This window comes from Stegodyphus dumicola, chromosome 7, assembly GCF_044657685.1.
Source record: "Stegodyphus dumicola isolate Sdum_Otavi_A_Nest chromosome 7, ASM4465768v1".
NCBI lineage: Eukaryota > Metazoa > Arthropoda > Arachnida > Araneae > Eresidae > Stegodyphus > Stegodyphus dumicola.
The window spans coordinates 198,665,679-198,683,946 of NC_140774.1; the positions used below are offsets into that span (position 1 = coordinate 198,665,679).

Below are 18,268 nucleotides of genomic sequence, written 5' to 3' on the forward strand. Positions count from 1 at the left end.
CTTCGCCCAGGTGCCCATTAGTAATGAACGTTAGTGAACACAGAGGAAGAGTTCGTGAGGAGCAGTAGCGGAGTTAGTTCCGAGTTTATGCAGCGTACCTGAAACACCTCTTTAGTTGGTGTTTTCCATCCTCTTCAGATTGTACCTGATATTCTAGACTCGGCTTTGCTGTGTGCAACCGATTTAGCGGTTTAGATAAATAAGAAGATAAATAGATAAATAATTGAGCCAGTCGTTTAGCCATCCTAATTGATTGCGATTTTACATTTTTATTTTTTGTTCAAATTATTTAGCCACAAGTGGTGGTGTATTGTGAGCACCGTGTAAGTGCATCTTGTTACGTTAGTTCAGATAAAAATGTTATTTAAACCTTCTTATGCAGTATCTGTTCTTCAAAGACATAGCGAGAATTCGCTACTTTGTCTTCAGTAGGGTCTATAATTTATACTCACAAAAAGCATAGAATCTACCACTCTAAGGACTCTTTTTGTTGTTATATAGACTGTACCCCTTTTATTTTCACTTATCCTACCCTTGCAGTTATCACATAACGAACATTTCAAATTATATGCAAGATAAAACGAACTAGTTAGCTAATTAAACCTTATGAACTGATATTTAAGACACAATAACACGCCGAATAAATACTAATTCAGAAGTCAAACAACAAAAATCAGCGTTATATTTACAAAATTTTCACAGGACTAGTTTCGATGGTTTTACCGAACCACCATCCTCAGCTGCAAAACCGCAAATGAACAAGATAGGAAATAATGATTAGATAAGATAAGAAAGCCTGGACAAGAATAAGCAAGTGGCGCGATCTGTTGGTAAAACCAGAACTAAAACATAATTTCTTTAAAGGCCGAAGGCAAATTTGGATTGGAATTAGGATCGTTAACTAGAACAGAAAGATTTTTATGAATGTGAAATGCCTCTAGAAAATCCAGTTCTCTAATGGAAGATGTTTTTTGAAAAATTTTGGCAGCAGAAAAATTGAAAGTGTGATTTTCGAACCAACAATGTTGAGCAACAGAAGACTTCTGTGTTTCCTTTTTTCTAACATATGCCTCATGTTCCTTAACGCGAAATTTTAAGGCTCTCTTAGTTTGGCCAATGTAACTCTCTTAGTTTTGCCACTGATATTTGCATTGCTAAATTTTTATTCCTGATGATAACGATAACTCATCGTTACTCTTTATCTAATAGCAATCTTGAATCAAGTTATAGAGACCAGTGAACAGGGTACCTTAGTTAAAAACTATACATCTTTATCATAAATTTATTACATAGAAAAGTTCTATTGGGGATTTTTGATAGCAAATTTAACTCAAACTAAAAAGGAAAGCGTCAAAATGTTAATTTGTAGCAATTTTTTATAAAAAATGAATTAAAAATTTTAAGTGAAAGAGTCCACGTGTTGAGAGATAGCAGAATTTCTTTTTATCTGTATCAAACTTTCAATAAGATAATCGGCCTCGTAAGACCTTCTGCAGAAAAAAGGGATACAATGGGCGTTAAAAATCGTTCAAGGTTCACTTGTGATAATTTCACAATCTGTTTCGTCACAAGTGGTTTCGACTCCCATGCAGAAAGTTTACGATTCACAAAACGCTGAAACCATAAATATTCAAGGTAATTAGTCCCTTTTGTATCTATTATAGTTGCTAAAACAAACTTTTATCTGTATTTGCTTATATAAAAATTTAAAATTCTAAAAAATTCCCTTTTTGTAAAAATTCTATTTTTTTCTGCTTTGTTCTAATCAATTTGAATTTCATCTGGAAAAGCAGCGTTATGAATTTTTTCAGTTTTTTTCTTCCCCCCCCCTAAAGACGACCATCACTGAAAGTGACTAAGCAAACTCCACTGTTAAGCATCATCTCAGTAGAGTACAAAAACTATATCGAATAATGAATCATTGTCTTAGAAATTCACTGCATCTACGTATTTTCCTTATTACTTCAAACTTAGCCTAATTATTTCATAGAGTTATGCTAAATTTTTTCAGTGTCATTTGAGAGAATCAGTAAACTTTATTATTACTTCCTTGTACGTAGTAAAGGAAGTTTTCTAATCGCAAAAATTTTTGGGTATCATATTTCAACGAAAATATCCATTTTGTCCGCTATCGAACGCAATTTAACGATGTCAGTTTATTTATTCGTATATGTTGGTAAATTGTGCATTTTTTGCTTGAAAATGTTGTTCTTGTCTTCCAGCAATTAGATACGGGATAAATAATATAAATTCAGTTATTATTTTATATTAATTTAATGCAAAAATAAGCATTTGATTTTAATTTTCATCTTACAAAAATGCATGGAATTTCTTTTTTGCTTTATATAATGGTTCCTCTCATATCAGTTCGGATTTCAGAATACCGGCTTGAAACAAAGTTAGGTTATTCAGCACTCTACAACACTGACTATTCAGCACTTACACTAAACTGCACAAACTGCGAGAGATTTCTGTGTTGTTGTTTTTTAATGTACACTTTGTACAGTCTGATGTGATTAGAATTTTTATTTCTTAATCTCCTGTAGACCTTCTCGTGGTGACCTCCTCCCTAATATAACCACCTCTGAATGCAACACGTATTTCCGAGTGAATTGAATTACATCTCCAAGTCGATCATTTCTACAGAAGATCAAAATTTTTTGGAACCGTTGGTGGTATACATATTCCATTGATTTATTTAGAAGGATTACTGAACTTTGTTGAAAATTATCCAGTGTTCAAAGTAAATCATATATACACATACTGGCCAATAAATTAGAAACCCGAGATCAATATTTTATTGGACCACCTTTTACACGTAACTGCTCTGATTCGTTTGGGCATCGAGTCTACATACTTTTGGAGTGCATTTACGTCCAGAGAATACCATGCATCGGCTATGCAGCTTTTTAGATTTTGTAAATTAGATGGAAGAGGTGAGTACTGTCGGAGGCGTGTTTCCACCATATATCAGACATTTTCTATGGAGTTAAGATCCGGGATATGCGATGGCCAGGAAAGGTGTTGGAAACACTTCTGACAGGATGTATAGTTGCATTATCGTCCATGAAGTATCCCTCGCCATGAAGGTAAAAATGCAACATTGCAGGGTACATTTGATCTGCCAGTATATGTAGATATATCATGGCTGTTTGTTTACCCTCGAGGAACACCAAGGCACCACTTCTAGGCCTATATCATGATACTCCCACCAGACCTTTGCACAGTGCGAGTAAGACAAAATGGATTCCTGGTTTTATGGAGTTCTCGAAGAATTCTACGTCTTCCATTGGCGCAAAATAAGGTGTAGTCTGATTCATCCGACCACATTACCCGTTTCTAGTCTTCATATGTCCAGTGCCTTCTTTTCCGACACCATTACAAACGAATTCTTGCATGTCAGGCAGAAATGAGTAGTTTACTCACAGGCAACCGACTATGCATTCCTATCCTCTGCAATTCTCTGCGCATGGTTCGAGCTGAAATCTGTTTGGAAGATCCTTGGTTGACGATCTCTGTCAATTGAAGCATAGAAGAGTCCATGTTCTGCCGTAGAATTCTTCGGAAATTCGCCGATCACCCTCTTGGAAAACTGTGCTCGAAACCGCAGTTACGTCTTCTAGAGAAGGACTGTAGGTTCTGATTCTAACTTTTGAAAACCTTTGATATGGCGGCCTTTGAGAACCCAGTGAGATTTGCTGTCTTCAGAATCAGAACCCTTGCTAAACGGGCACCAACAATAAGCCCTTTTTCAGTGGTGAAAGATTTATCGTTTTTCCCATTTTACTTCATTCATCGTGAAAAGGACTGTTACACAAATGAAAATCTCAAAGGTTTCTGTTTCATTGGCCAGTGTGTGTTTGTCGTTAAGACAGTTCTGCGAAAACTAAAATAATTTGTTATAGGGTTTTAGAACAGTAAAATAAATTGATCTCATTAAAAGATTTAAAATAATAAAAATACCATTAAATTAACTTAAATCATTTAAAGAAATGTAATAGATGTTAAAATAAAAAGCTCTCATTTCGAGGTAATTTAACATTCACACTTAAAAAAAAAAAAAAAAAAAAAAAAAAAAAAAAGCACGCTCACAAAAACTAATCTAAATTAAACTCTGTATATCTTAATGCATTTAAAACATTTTTTTCTATTATTGAAAAATATTTTCCTTTTTTTCCCCCCAGAAATTACTTGTGCATTTTGTGCCCCCTTTCTATTGCAATTGTCTCCTATTTATTCCCTTCCAGCTTTTTATTTTGCTATATATAATCAGGCTTGAATTCAGCGAACAACCCAGTTATAAATAAATCTATGACAACTGAGGAATTCTTTATTCAGTAATATAGATCGTATTGATAGTACAAAGATTGGATTGCACAAATGGGGACCTATTTTCTCACTCTTCTTTTTTTGCTTTCTTTCTTTTTTCTTTTCTTTCTTGTTTCCTTCGCTATAAGTGGGCATTGACTGAATAATTTGTTTATTACTAATAATATCTCAAAAAAGATTTTGTTGATGATTATGACATTCGTAGTGAGAGCAACATTGTGTTACTTGAATTAAGAATACACATTAATTAACTAAAAACAGTTTCATGTAATCTATCACAAAAGTTTTAATTAATCTACAAAGATACTGAATTAAGCTCTAGTCAACAAAAATTGAACTTAAAGATTATTATTCATATTGTAACATTTATAAATAGCATAATAATTCCATAACTCAAACCTTAAACATATTATTAAGCTTAGATTATGACCGAATTATTGCAACGTCCTTGGCTCAGAATATGTCCTAATACAGCAAGCGATAATGAAAATGAATAAAAAAAATTTGCGTTTCCTGAATGGAACACATAACAAAAAGAAATCCAATTGTACTCGAAAACGTGAACGGTAGACCCCTTGTAAAGGTTGTGTATGCATAATCTTCCTATCGCACTGAGAGGGAAAAAATAAGAGTATTGATAAGCGAAATCAGACGACGTTCAAACTACAATAATCTTTTCTTTACGGTTAACCTTTGAAACGGGAGTTCAAATATCATCATTGCAATTGGTGACAGAGAGAATGAGAAGGAAAATTGTTGTATGTCTTCTAAAAACAAATAACTTTCAGAGATAAAAAGCAGTCCGAAGTTCATTGCCGATATTAATATCTCAACAAAGTATTGAAGTAGTTCTAAAATTAGATTCGTAAAGCACATTTAGAATAACAGGCATAAAATTACTCAAGTTGGAGGGCCTACACTAAAGATCTGGATTGAAAAGGAGCAATCGTATAAGGAAATCCGTAGAATTTTGTTTCTCTATATAGTAGAGCCTATCCCTGATAAGGTATGTTTCGATTTTAGAACTAGAAATTTTAAAACCGAATATAGATTTAAGTTACGTTAAATTTAAAGTACTGTTTTGAGTTTTTCAAATAAACAATAGGAAATGAATGCTTAGAGTTTTTAAATATTCTTCTGCATAATTTCCGCCATTAATCATTGTCGAATATCAGTTTCCTATTCTGATAATATTAATAGCTAATTTGAATAAAGTGTAGGGTTTCCTTTAGTTCAACTAACGCAGCGATTCTCAACCGGTGGTACGCGTACCACTGGTGGTACGCAAGAGGAAAATAGGTGGTACCTAAAGAAACAAAAAGTATTTAAAATTTTTAAGTTCAAAAATCTCGTGAAGAAAAAGGACAATTGATAGATCTCTAACTGATTCTGTCATCGAACTCTGACTGAAGATTTAAAAACAACACACTTGTTAACTTTAGGCTTAACTGACAAATGAATTTAAAAACATTTCAAATAATGCTATTAAATTTTTATTCCCTGTCTTTACAGTCTATTTGGGTGAACAAAGATTTTCTCCCATGTCATATTAAAAAAAAAAGTGCAGAACAAAATTAAAAGTGGATCCTAATTACGGTAAAAGCTAAATGAAATATGATCAGACATAAAGAAATGGATCTATCTTAAATAGATCCAAATTTCACAGTAAATTTTAGATTTAAAGTGTTATAACTTATTTTTATAATTACAATGGTAACGAAGTTTTAAACTAATATTTTTATGTGTATATATTTAATATAAATAGCCAACAAAGTATGCAAATGACAAAATATGTTTTTTAAGTATTTCTATTGAGAAACTGAAAAATAATCATTTTAAAATGTAGCGGTGGTACTAAAGTTTCTCAATTTTTGTTTAGATGGTTCGCGTTAGTCAAAAGATTGAGAACCGCTGAACTAACGTATTATTCAAATTTTGTCATCTTTCTTGAACTCCTCAACTTCCCCTCGCATTTCCTCGCCAGGATGTAAATTTAAAGCTAAGTGAAGTGAGTATTTAAACGGGTGAATCTTGGAGTTTATTCAGAGCATGTTTCGCTAGCCAGCGCACGTTTCGTTTCTGATCTTGATGTTACGATGGCTATTTTGAATAATTATCACGCCTGTTAGATTTGTCGAGTCAACCTAGATAGCCCTAACTTAAAAGTACTAATCCAGCACTATTCTTTTGAGACTTGAATTGATCTGTGTTACAAATTCTTAGTTTCCACCGTAAGTTGTCGGTGTTATTGTAAAGCACGAAGTACGTGCTTTTTTCTGTTCACAGTTTAAAATAATAAAGGGTTATTTTCCCACTTTTTCTGTGCTGGTATTATTTCACGCCTGTGCGAGAAGTGGCAAGGTTCATTAATAGAATCTAGGTCAGTTTATGTGGACAAGGAGAGATAAATCCTATAAAACCACGTTAAATTCGGGAGGGAACCACCGTAAATTCGATAGCAGTTAAAAGAAGGGGGCACACAGGAATGGGGAATGACTCATATAATAATTGACAGAAAAATATTATTAAGAATTTATCTGTAATTGTAAGCAATTTAATTTCAAGAATACGTTTGTTTGGTTTTATGAATTAAATCAGGAAGAATAAAACAGAAAGAGCAATGTTATTGTTTATATCACTCTTGTATTTCAATAGGAATCAATGAGGAATAGAAAATTAATATTATACATTGAATTTAATTTAGATTTAGTAATTTAGTTTTAGATTTAACAATTCTTATATATCGTAGGTTATGTATAATTAGTAAATTAAGCACTGTTTTAGATAAAAACAATTCTTAAGTGTTTATGACATCGTCTTGCTATCTCTGCCATTACTCCAAGCATTTCCGTTTCCCTTTTAATTCGTAACCTGGTTTATCTGGCTTTGGCTAATCGAGAGTTGACTGCAGTTCTATTGAGATAGCATTGACTTAGATATATTCATGGTAACAAGATATTTTAATGCCTATTTTCTGTTTGCACGGCTGTAAAAATATGAAAAAGTTTTAAATGTGTGCTTAGAGATTTGAATGTAACAACATGTAATGCGTATTTCATAAATTACTGAGTACTTCGAAGTTAAGTTTTCAGCCCCATTATCTACAGCAGCGGTGCCCAACCTTGTGCTCGCTGATCGTTTTGTATGTGCTTGCCAGCCCGATTAGGTACTATGAACAAAAAATATTTTAAAAATAAACATTCATTTATATTTCTTAATTGTTAAAATATGGTTAGCATTTATAGTTATAAGAGATATCTTGCAAGACATTATAAAATAATTGATTGCTGACTGAAGAACTTGATAGCGAACATGGAATCTTATTGGTTCATTCCGATGTTTAGATGGCTCAGCAGGGAAAAAGTACTTTAACGATTGGTAGAACTGCTTTCGCCAATAAAGCAGTTTTTCGAATCCGAAAATGAAAGTTATAAAGCATTAGATGATAATAATTGATAATAATTGTTATTCGATCTGTATTTTCTCACGGATATAACAGCTAAACTGAACAAACTGAACGAAGATTATCCAGGGAAAAGAAAAAAAAAAACCTTTTTTCAATTGAGTGGGACTGTAACTGCTTTTCAGATAAAGTTAAATTTGTGGATAAATCAGATGAAAGAAAATAATTTCACATATTTTCAGAATTTATCAAGCCATATTAATAACCACAAGGCAATTGAAACAGAGAAATTCTCGGAAAACCTAAACGCACTGAAAAATAATTTTGAACTCCGCTTCTCTGATTTCCATAAAGTTCAACCAATATTATTATTCATCTCAAACCCATTTGCCGAAATTAATATTTCAGATGTATCACAGAAGATTGGAAATATGTTAACTAAAAATGTTGATGTTTTGGAAATGTGCTCGCGATAGGCCAAAGGTTGGGCAACACTGATCTACACGGTGTTTCTTTTAGAACTGACGTATTTCACCGGGCTATAGTTTTGTTAAAATGTATTCAATTTTAATGCAGTTTGCGGCAAAATATTCAGGAAGAAGGAACGTTTAGTGGTACATCCCTTTTTTGGATGTGCAACGCCAAAAAAAAATAAGAAATAACGAAAACCGCGAGATGCTATACAAGATGTGGTGGCTTGCGCCTATAAAACGTTTTTAAAAACCCTGATTGCCATTTGGCATACCAAACGTGACTAGTAAAGGTTTGTAAAGGTTATAAAGGTTTATAATCACTTAGCCTACAGTAGGTGCTGAAAATGACCACCCTCCAGGCGTAGGCATAACCGAACTCGCCCCACCATGTTGGCTCCCACGTGTCAGTAGTGATGTTTGCAATTTCCCTAAAAATGTTGGTCTTTAATTCGACCAGTGCCCGTGGTTTATTGCGACAGACACGACCCTTCAGAAAACTCTATAAGAAAAAATCTGGGGGCGATAGCTATGTGACCGCGAAGGCCACAAACCATTGGAAATAATACGGCCCCCAAAGGCACTTCCTGATCAAATTCTTACTTTGTTTTGACGTAGGTTTGTTTTGACGGAGGTTACATCTATTGGTGAAATGTCAAACTGTTCTGACTTCTATAGTATGCAGTCCCTTTTGTATGAAATTTGGTGGAATGTCGCTGTTTTCGTTATTTCTTATTTCTTCGGCGTTGCACATAAAAATACAGGACGGTCCACTAAATTTTCATCCTTCCTGAATCTTTTGCCACAAACCACACTAAAATCGAACATTTTTTAACAAAACTACAGCTCGATGAAATAGGTCCGTTCTACAAGAATCACCCTTTATTTATTTCGTGTGGCTAGGTATTTCATTTGCCATTATGCTATACGCTAAGTAAAATAAGAAAAAATAAATATATAAATAAAAATTAAAGTAAGTAAAACTATGAAAAACAGTTTTAGGAATAAATCTGCAGATTTTAATTTAATGAGCATTTTGTCTCCTTTTCCTTTCGTTTATTTACTTTTTAAACACAGTGAGTGAGTGAGTGCACCGCTATGATGGCTTCCGACCACGAACATGAACCAAACGGAATTATATACCATCACGGCGGAGAAGACTCCAGAGTAACAAGGTTGAATATTATATACTAATAACAGTTTTTACATATTGATAACTGCAAGGCACTAAGCGTTATTCTGGTTATCTGCTTTAAGTTCTGAACATTATAATATTATCCACGGTTGTTTCTGCTTAGGCAGTGCCTTGAGATTTTCTCTATTTTATCAAGGGCTATTCTGTTTTTGAGTGTGTTATTCGTCCACATTGTCCAGGCACAGTCCGCTGGTTTCTTCAAGTGCCAGTTTCTTGTATGTAAACAATGGAAGTAATAATGGTCCGTATCGCCTTCCTCTCCGCATTCGCAGAAAGGAGTATCCCTAAGTCTGAATCTGTTTAGGTATACTGGGAATGGTCCATGACCTGTCAAGAACTGTGTTAGGCTAGCACACTGGGTCTTTATTTCCATGTTAACTTTTGGCAGTAAGCGAAATGTCTTTCGTCCTACCTCTGCCTCTGTCCATCTACTTTGCCAATTTTATTGCAGACTTGTCAAAGTTGTTCGCTTAATATGAGACCAAGGAAGTTTAGTTGGTCTTTCTACTAATATATTCGTGCAGTTGGCTGCCTGCTTGGCCAGTAGGTCAGCGGCTTCCTTGCCTTGAATCCCTGTGTGAGCGAGAACTCATTTTAAAGTGGGTCTTTGCGAAATAGGCATTGTCAGAAGCTGTTTCTGAATTCTGTATACCAAAGGACTCCGGCTGTTTTGACTTGCGATAGCCGCCAGACTTGATGCCGAATCACTGAGTATGGAGAATTTCTCCTGTTGACATGTGTTCAAGCGATCCTGTGAAATAAATTGTAATGCCAAATTTTTAATAATTTAGTCTCTTCTTTATGAAATAAGTACCCAAGTCTCCACGCAGCATTAATTTACAAGAATGTAATATGAGAACAACTTATTTTACCTACCATTGAACAATTTCAGAATTTTTACGATTTAGAAATTTGTTTAATTTTTTTAAAGCTTAACGGTAAATTTTCCGAGAAGTTAGTAATAATAACATAATCTGAAGAATATGAGAACATAATTTGGAGTTTTCAGACCAGCAGTTTTTTTGAAGTCTAACCCCCTTTTTTCCGTCTGTCTTTTTTAAACTATATGGGTAATAATGCTCAAGTATATTTTTATTATAAAAGAGGAAATATATCCTTCCATAATTTGCATCTGCTCATTAGAAATCTTCCCATAAATTAAGCTCATTTCGACGACCCCTCAAGCCTTAAAGAAAGAGGATATAGGGTTCCTCGCCCTTTGTTTATGATAAAACGTCGAGGAACCTAGCGAACCATGTAGCGACTTCTCGCTGAGTTCACAACTACTAAGAAGTAGACTGAAGAAGTGCTAAATTACTCTTTTAATTCACTCAAATAACAATAACAGTCGGATCTTTCTCGGGTATGCAGGAAAGCCTCTACTCGGGCTTTAATTCAGAATAAGAAAATAAGAAACTAATCTACTAACTGGACTATGAACTAAACTAGACTTAGCCGAAGCTAGACACAATTATCTAACGTAGTTGGCCTTTAAATCAAATTAACCGGCAACTATCAATTAGCACGTGTAAAGCGGCCGAGCTTCAATAATGAACTAGCCAGAAGGTAAACACGCGCCACTAAGGACTCCTAGCATTCTCTATCGAAGTTAGTTGGATTTCTAATAAATACTACTTCTAACTCATTTACACTCAACGAGATTCTAAAAACTCATTCTGGTAGGGAGTTGTAAGTGGAAACAAAAATTGAAAGGAAAGTAAAATAATTGTTATAAAATTAAAATCTTCCTTACAAGGACGTTACAGCGAGTTAATGTACTTTCGTCAGCAGGGAACATTTTGCATGGGTCGTTGTAATGGAAACATCGCTGTAATGAGTGGTCGTTGTAATGAGCATCGATTAAGTATCTAACATTCAGTTTGTAAGGATTATGTTAATTTTATTAACAGTTAAATTTTAAGTTAAATTTCCTTTCCTGTCAAATTAACTTCACCTTACTACTTCCGGCCAGAACGTAGTCTTGGAATCTTGCTGAATATTTAATGAGGAGGAGAGGTATTTAAACCACGAAGTTATTTACAGAGTGGGAGAGAATCAGATTTTCTGATTTACGCGTGTCTGCCTTTTTGGCCACTCTCTCTCTCAAAGCTGTTATTACGCTCGGCCGTACTCAGGCTCTTGCTAAGCTTCGTAGTCAAATAAGTTAAGGGGCTAACTCGATTTGAATCTTGATAGCTTCGGCTATATTTCTTTAATTAATCTTAGTTTTAGTTTAATTCTTAGTCTCTTAAGTTCAAGCCCAAGTGTCGACTTTGTTTGTACACTCCCAGGCGGAGTTTTGTTTAATCTTATTGCAATAATAAAGGGTTAGTTACCTTTCTATCTTGCTGTTTCTTGTCACGCGAACTTAAGTGATTATTCGCTTATCAGTTCTTAAGGTTCTTCACTTCCAACATTAACTTAGAATTACAAAGTGAGGAACTCTACAAGTTGAACTGCAATGCAGTTGAAAAACAAATGCCAAGTAACAGATTTCATTTAATTATAAAATCCATAACAGTAATCTCTTTTCATCGCATCTTTACGTACATTTCAAAACTAGTATTTATTCTATTGCAGTTGAGTAGAGGAATTTGTGCCTAAGAAAACGACACCAAAATGGAGGATTATCTTCAGTATATAGGGAGCGTCATGGGAGCAGCTGCTTTGTCTGGAGCCACGGCAGTAGCCACATCTCTATACATGTCGACTTTGCCTCCACCTCTTACTCCAACCGTTGACATAAACAAGCAATCCAAAGAGTTGCCGGTGAGTTCGATTTTTCTTTTGTTCTTGTATGAGAGCAATACTGGATGAGTTAAAACTTAGATCAAATTTAATCCTGCGTGAACTGCATGAATATTTGCAATAAACATTTATTCTTAATAAAAGAAGAATTAAAAATCGATACGTGAGCTTGAGACATTCTTCACACATCAAACCATCAATGGATCTGTTGACTCATGATTCGTTAAATGCTTCTAAAAGTTTTCTTCAAGACAGCGCTGAAGATACGTAGCTTCAATGGCTGCAGGATCACTGATGGGGGTGTACGAGCAATCCTATTCCTAGAATCTTTACGTGAAAAAACTCCAAAGAGGTAAGCTCATCAAAGCCATTGGTCATTTCAACAAAGCCAGAGGTAAATTTACAAGGTTGTACAAGTCGCATTCGCGAGCGATCTAGAATTTCAACTAAGTTTATTACTAAATTAGTCCGCGAGGGCGCGCACTGGGTCCAATGGGCTCGATTAAACAGGCCTTTCTCAAACCACGCCTATTTTATATAAGTTGTTGAAGTCCAGTGTAGTCGTGTCTTAGTCGACTTTTAGATGTTTCCGCAGTTTTTTCGCCGGGGCTTTAATTCGGAGTCTTGATTTTGATCGGATTGTGTCTTTTAGACCTAGCGCGCATATTCGTATTGCTGTTATACAGCTGATTTGTGACAGTATAGTGTTATACAGCTGATTTGTGACAGTATTCGTATTGCTGTTATAAAGCTGATTTGTGACAGTAGCGTTATATTTTCAAATTTTCACAGGACTAATTTCGATGGTTTTACCGAACCACCATCCACAGTTGCAAAAGCGCAGCTGAGAATGGTGGTTCAGTAAAACCATCGAAACTAGTCCTGTGAAAATTTGAAAAATATGACTCTGATTTTTGTTGTTTGACTTCTGAATCAGTATATTGTGACTTAATAAAGTATCAAAGGATAAAAATTACAAAATTTGAACTAGTGATTCTAAACCTTTTTGAAGCTGCCGCCCTCCTAAGGAGGAAATATTTTTCAACGCCCTCTTCGTGAAAACTCTCTAATTTAGGTTTAGGTAAAGAGAGTTCCTGAATTATAAAAGGGAAACATTCTAAATAGTTTTTTTCAGTAGGCTTACACACCAAATTTGTTTGGTTTTAATCGATAGTTTTCCATGGGAGATAATTACATTCATTTTGTTAAAACTGAAATGACTAATGCCAGAAACAATTGCTTAAGCGATGTTTTGTGTTTAAAAATTTTTTATCCTGAACTAAATAATTAAAAAAATACACTAGAGAAGAGTAATATCAATGAAATAATGAAGTGTGATCAGTGGGATGTGTGTGCTAAATGGTGTCCGCCGATAACATCGCGGCAAAAACATCGCGGACGAAAACGTCGCGGAGAAAACAACGCAATGCGAAAACGGCGTGCTACAAAACATCGTGGGAGAAAACATCGCAAAGAGAAAACATCGCAGTTCTAAAACATCGCGGTACAAAATATCGTCGTCGAAAATAAAGCAGTTCAAAAACTTCGCAGTTTAAAAACATCGTCGTCGAAAATATCGTGGTAAAAAATAAAGTATGTACAAATCATCGCATGACGATAACATCGCAGATATGCTATTTTCAGGTTTTAATAATTGTAAATGGATATTCCCATAATGATTTGTGAGCGCAAGATGTAAAGAAGGATAATTTTTACTTTCACATTTTTTTTATTAACTAATAAATTTTTGCTGAAAAAGTAAGACGGAAACTTAAGCATAGAAAACTAAATGCAACTTATAGATTATACTTTTCATGAAAAATTACCAGTGAAAACTTTACAAAAAATGATTTATTAATGGCCTTTGTTAGTTAACTATGTCGGTTTAAAATTCTATTCAATGCTATAAGTTGCATTAATTTTCTATGCTTAAGTTTCTTTTTTATTTTCTCAGCAAAAATTTATTGATTAATAAAAAATATGACAGTAAAAATTATCCTTCTTTCCATCTTGTGCTCACAAATCATTACGGGAATATCCATGTATAGTTATTAAAGCCTGAAAAAAGCATGTTTGCGATGTTATCGTCATGCGATAATTTGTAGATACTTTATTTTTTACCACGATATTTTCGACGACGATGTTTTTAAACTGCGAAGTTTTTGAAGCGCTTTATTTTCGACGACAATGTTTTGTACCACGATGTTTTAGATCTGCGATGTTTTCTCCCACGATGTTTTGTAGCACGACGTTTTCGCCTTGCGTTGTTTTCTCCGCGACGTTTTCGTCTGCGATGTTTTTGCCGCGATGTTTTCGGCTGTAACCGTGCTAAATGGTTCACAGCCAGTCTCTGAAAAGTTCGGTTCAATATTTTTAGAGACTTGAAGGCGCAAGTCCCCTCTTTCCACAATTTGATGTCGACTTTTCTTTTTACTTCCTTGTACGAAGTAAAAAGGAAGTATTGTAATCGCGAAAAGTTTCACGCAGCATATTTCAACGAAAATATCCGTTTTGACCGCTATCGAATGCAATTTAACGATGTTTTTGCGTGATATCTGTACGTAAGGACAGGATAAAAGACTCGTTTCCTCCAAAAAAATTATAAAACTGCTTTAAAATTAATTTTGAAGAGAATTTTTCGTGGCGTCTGTACGAACGTATGTACGTACGTCTGTACAAAAACGAGTAGCCTCAGAACGTTGAAATTTTGTATATAGGACTGCTATAACATGTAGATGTGCACCTCGTATTTTGGTTGCGATCGGCCGCAGCAAACGTATATAAATATATTTATATATATATCCACTCTGCCACGCTCAGTGATCTCAGTTTCTTTACTCTTATATGTTCGTAAATTGTACATTTTTTGCTTTAAAAATAATTATGTTGTCTTTATCTTCCGGTTAAGGTTTTTATGCCTTTCGTAAATCTGTATTTGTTGCCAATCTAGAGAAACTTAGCTTCACAACAACAAAGATAATGCCTTCATTTATTATTGCCAATTAAATCATGCTTAATTCTTTCTGGAATTTTTTCCAGGAAATAAGGGTTTAAGATTTACTTCGTAATTTTTAATATAGATATTTTGAGTTTTTATGTATTTTTGCCTTCTCGCGAAGTGAGAACTGAATTAATTGAATGAGAAATACTCAATCGTCTGTGAAAACTGTTTCTTTTTTGTTTTGTTTGCTTAATTTCTTCTATACATCGTTCTAGCTTTATTATAGTATTTGAATAGAACATGTGGCAATGATTAGATAATTCTATTCTTTAAATGATATAAATTTTCCTCACGGACTGGAGGAAACGGCGTTCGCCAAAGTCCTCACCTCCTTTCTTCTTGCTCAAAGCAAGATTGCTACAGAATATAAATTTTGTGCATTATGAGTTATAATATGAACGAAATATAATACTGTTAAGTGAATCTAGCGCCAGAGTGTCGCTATTGTAAACAAATACTAGAGTGAATTTTAAAGAATGCATTTATTCTATTGTGGATTATGCGCTGTCGGCGATGTAGGTTTAATTCAATCCAATAAGTTTAAATGAAATGCAAGAAAAAATGCGTATAATTTAATATTCCGTACAAGGAAGTCATGTGGTGTGCACATCAGATTTTTTGTAATTAAGTCAGCCACAGCACTGATTCCTTGCTCGACAAGGGAGGAGGAAGGGAAGGCAATTAAAATGACTTTAACGGTAGTCCACAGCCCTGGGTAGAGCCCTGGGTAGAGGTAACTATATTGTTACCTTGATGTTACTTTGAAGTAACATTAGGGTAACAATATAGGAGCTTTCAAAACCAATAATAAAGGTAATTGAAAATAGAAAGTAAAGCCATAATAAAATTATAAATTATTTTTGACCGTTTTTGATTATTAAAAATGCGCATAGCTCAAGAAAATCTTGTTTATTGCTAAAAATATTTTTGATTAATAAAACACTAATTTAGAAATTTTTATAAAAAATCAAAGCGAAATAATTCTAAATGCCATTGAAAATTAACATGAATAATATGTATTAAAATACGAATGGGTGTATTCTTTAGATAATTTTAGATTTATGTTGTAGATGATAAAATTTATCATTCCCTGTATCACACTGTAAGTAGGTGTACTGATTCTTTCCGTCGTTCATCTCATTCATGCTGATAATGAATTATTTCACTTCGATTTTTTTTATAAAATTTCTAAATTAGTGCTCTAATAATCAAAAATATTTTTAGTAATAAAGATTTTCTTGAGCTATGCGCTTTTTTTAATAATCAAAGACGGTCAAAAATAATTGATAATTTTATTATGGCTTTACTTTTTTGTTTCAGTTACCTTTATTATTGGTTTTGAAAGCTCCTATATTAATATTCCGCGTTCAAAAATTAATTAAAAAACCTTTTTTTAAAACATTAATATGTATTTATATATTATACGTATTTATACAACTGCTGACCATTGAAACCACAACACTATGCCCATTTCCTGACTAATGGTCCATGATGTGGCTGTACAATTGGCTGACCTCACAATATGTCTGTCCTCTCCGGAATCAGTCATGGGAGGACGTTGACATCCTACATGCCGTTCAATATGACCCTCAGCAACACATTGATTCTATATTCACATGACAGTGGTTGGATGTTGTCAAGTGCGACGGGTGATATCACGAAACGATAGTCCAGACTCTCGACAGGTAACGATCCTGCCTCTATCGAATTCTGTTACTTGCTGGTGAGCATTTCTTCTTCTTATAAGGAGCATAACACGATATTCTGAAAACACTCCGACCTTACAAAGTGCTTTCCAAATGAGAAATCCACTATAAAACTTTCCTTTTATGCTGTGCTTTAGATGTCATTTCTGTCTCCCGCGTCGTCTAAATGCACTGAAATACAAACTTCTTCCTTTTAAGTGATTTTACCGTTCGTCAGATCATTCCTACCTGGTGTTCCAGTTTTAATGGCCAGCAGTGTATATGCGTAAGAAGGCATGCAAATGCTTTAAATATTTTCTTCGTTAAGTTTATTGCAAATTGAAAGATGTACAGAAATTCAGTCAAGTATTATAATTTATTAAATTTCCTAAAATTTGATATCAATAACTTAATGACTTAGACGTAAGTGATTTCAGATTTGGCTCTTCAGCAAATTACAACAGCAGAGCAAGGCAGTCGCTAAATTAATTCAATAAATCCTCTTTCTAAAACGCTGATTAAAAAAATTACTTTATATATTACTTTCTTCAGAGATCTAATTATCTTTTCTTTCTCCCAAGCCCAAATACAAAATTTGTAATAAAGCATAACTGATATTAAAAACATGTAAATCTCATGGCATTTTTTCAAATAATTACAACTTTAATTTTGGAGGAAACTTTTCAGATGCTTAATTAAACGAGATATCTACTACCTGACATCCACGAAAGGCATATTTTGTAAATTTGACCCTATTCCATTACAGGGTCCTGATGGCGCGAGATCTTCTCGGTTTTATCCAGATGGGAAATTCCTCGAGTACTGTTTTGACGACGCAAGGACAATGTATCAGCTCATGCACAGAGGAGCCAGAGTTTCAGGTACTCTTCTTCTTGATATAACAATTCTCTTTAGCTACAGTGTTGTTTTGTAAGTTCTGGTTTCGTGTATTAAATGGATGTTACCTTGATCTCATGCAAATAACGCTCTTAAAAATAAACTAGTACCTCTACATAGTCTTTAGTTTTTGAAAGAAGTAACGATGATTCGATAGAATGTGTTGATCTGCCTACTAGTAATTCTTCAGCAATGATCAACGGAGGTCGAGGATCTGGAAGACAGTTTTAAAACTTAAATTTGTAAAATTTCTTGTATTGTTGGGACTACTTCTCGCGATCTGAACTCGAAGTAGACAAAATCGCTCTTTTTTGGGATCGGATCATGACCATTTGCTCCTTAAACTTAGTCCATTATTTTTATGCCTTTCCATTCATTAACAATAACCTTAATGAATAAGATCGAAAACGGGGACTGAATCAAGAGCAGACTGCGAGGACGGAGCAAAAAGCAGAAAGAATCGAACGATCGGGAAATCAACTGAGTTGAATCGCTTTCTTTTGACTCTAGTTTTGCTGAAACTTCCTTTATGCACGGAAA

At 34.2% G+C, this 18,268-nt stretch overlaps 1 protein-coding gene across 2 annotated transcripts in view; it reads left to right on the forward strand.

Annotated features, from left to right (window-relative positions):
- The first annotated feature begins 1,496 nt into the window (after positions 1-1,496).
- Positions 1,497-18,268, forward strand: part of LOC118191734 (long-chain-fatty-acid--CoA ligase 1-like) — a 150,906-nt gene continuing 134,134 nt past the window's right edge. Inside the window, exons 1-3 of one of the 2 annotated variants that reach the window (XM_085821215.1) lie at positions 1,497-1,635; positions 11,978-12,166; positions 17,598-17,712. In XM_085821215.1, the coding sequence (XP_085677341.1) occupies positions 12,017-12,166; positions 17,598-17,712 (265 nt within the window). In that variant the 5' untranslated portion in view covers positions 1,497-1,635; positions 11,978-12,016. Of the gene's footprint in view, positions 1,636-5,179; positions 5,336-11,977; positions 12,167-17,597; positions 17,713-18,268 lie in introns of those variants that run through there. The other variant, XM_085821216.1, reaches the window with a different exon arrangement.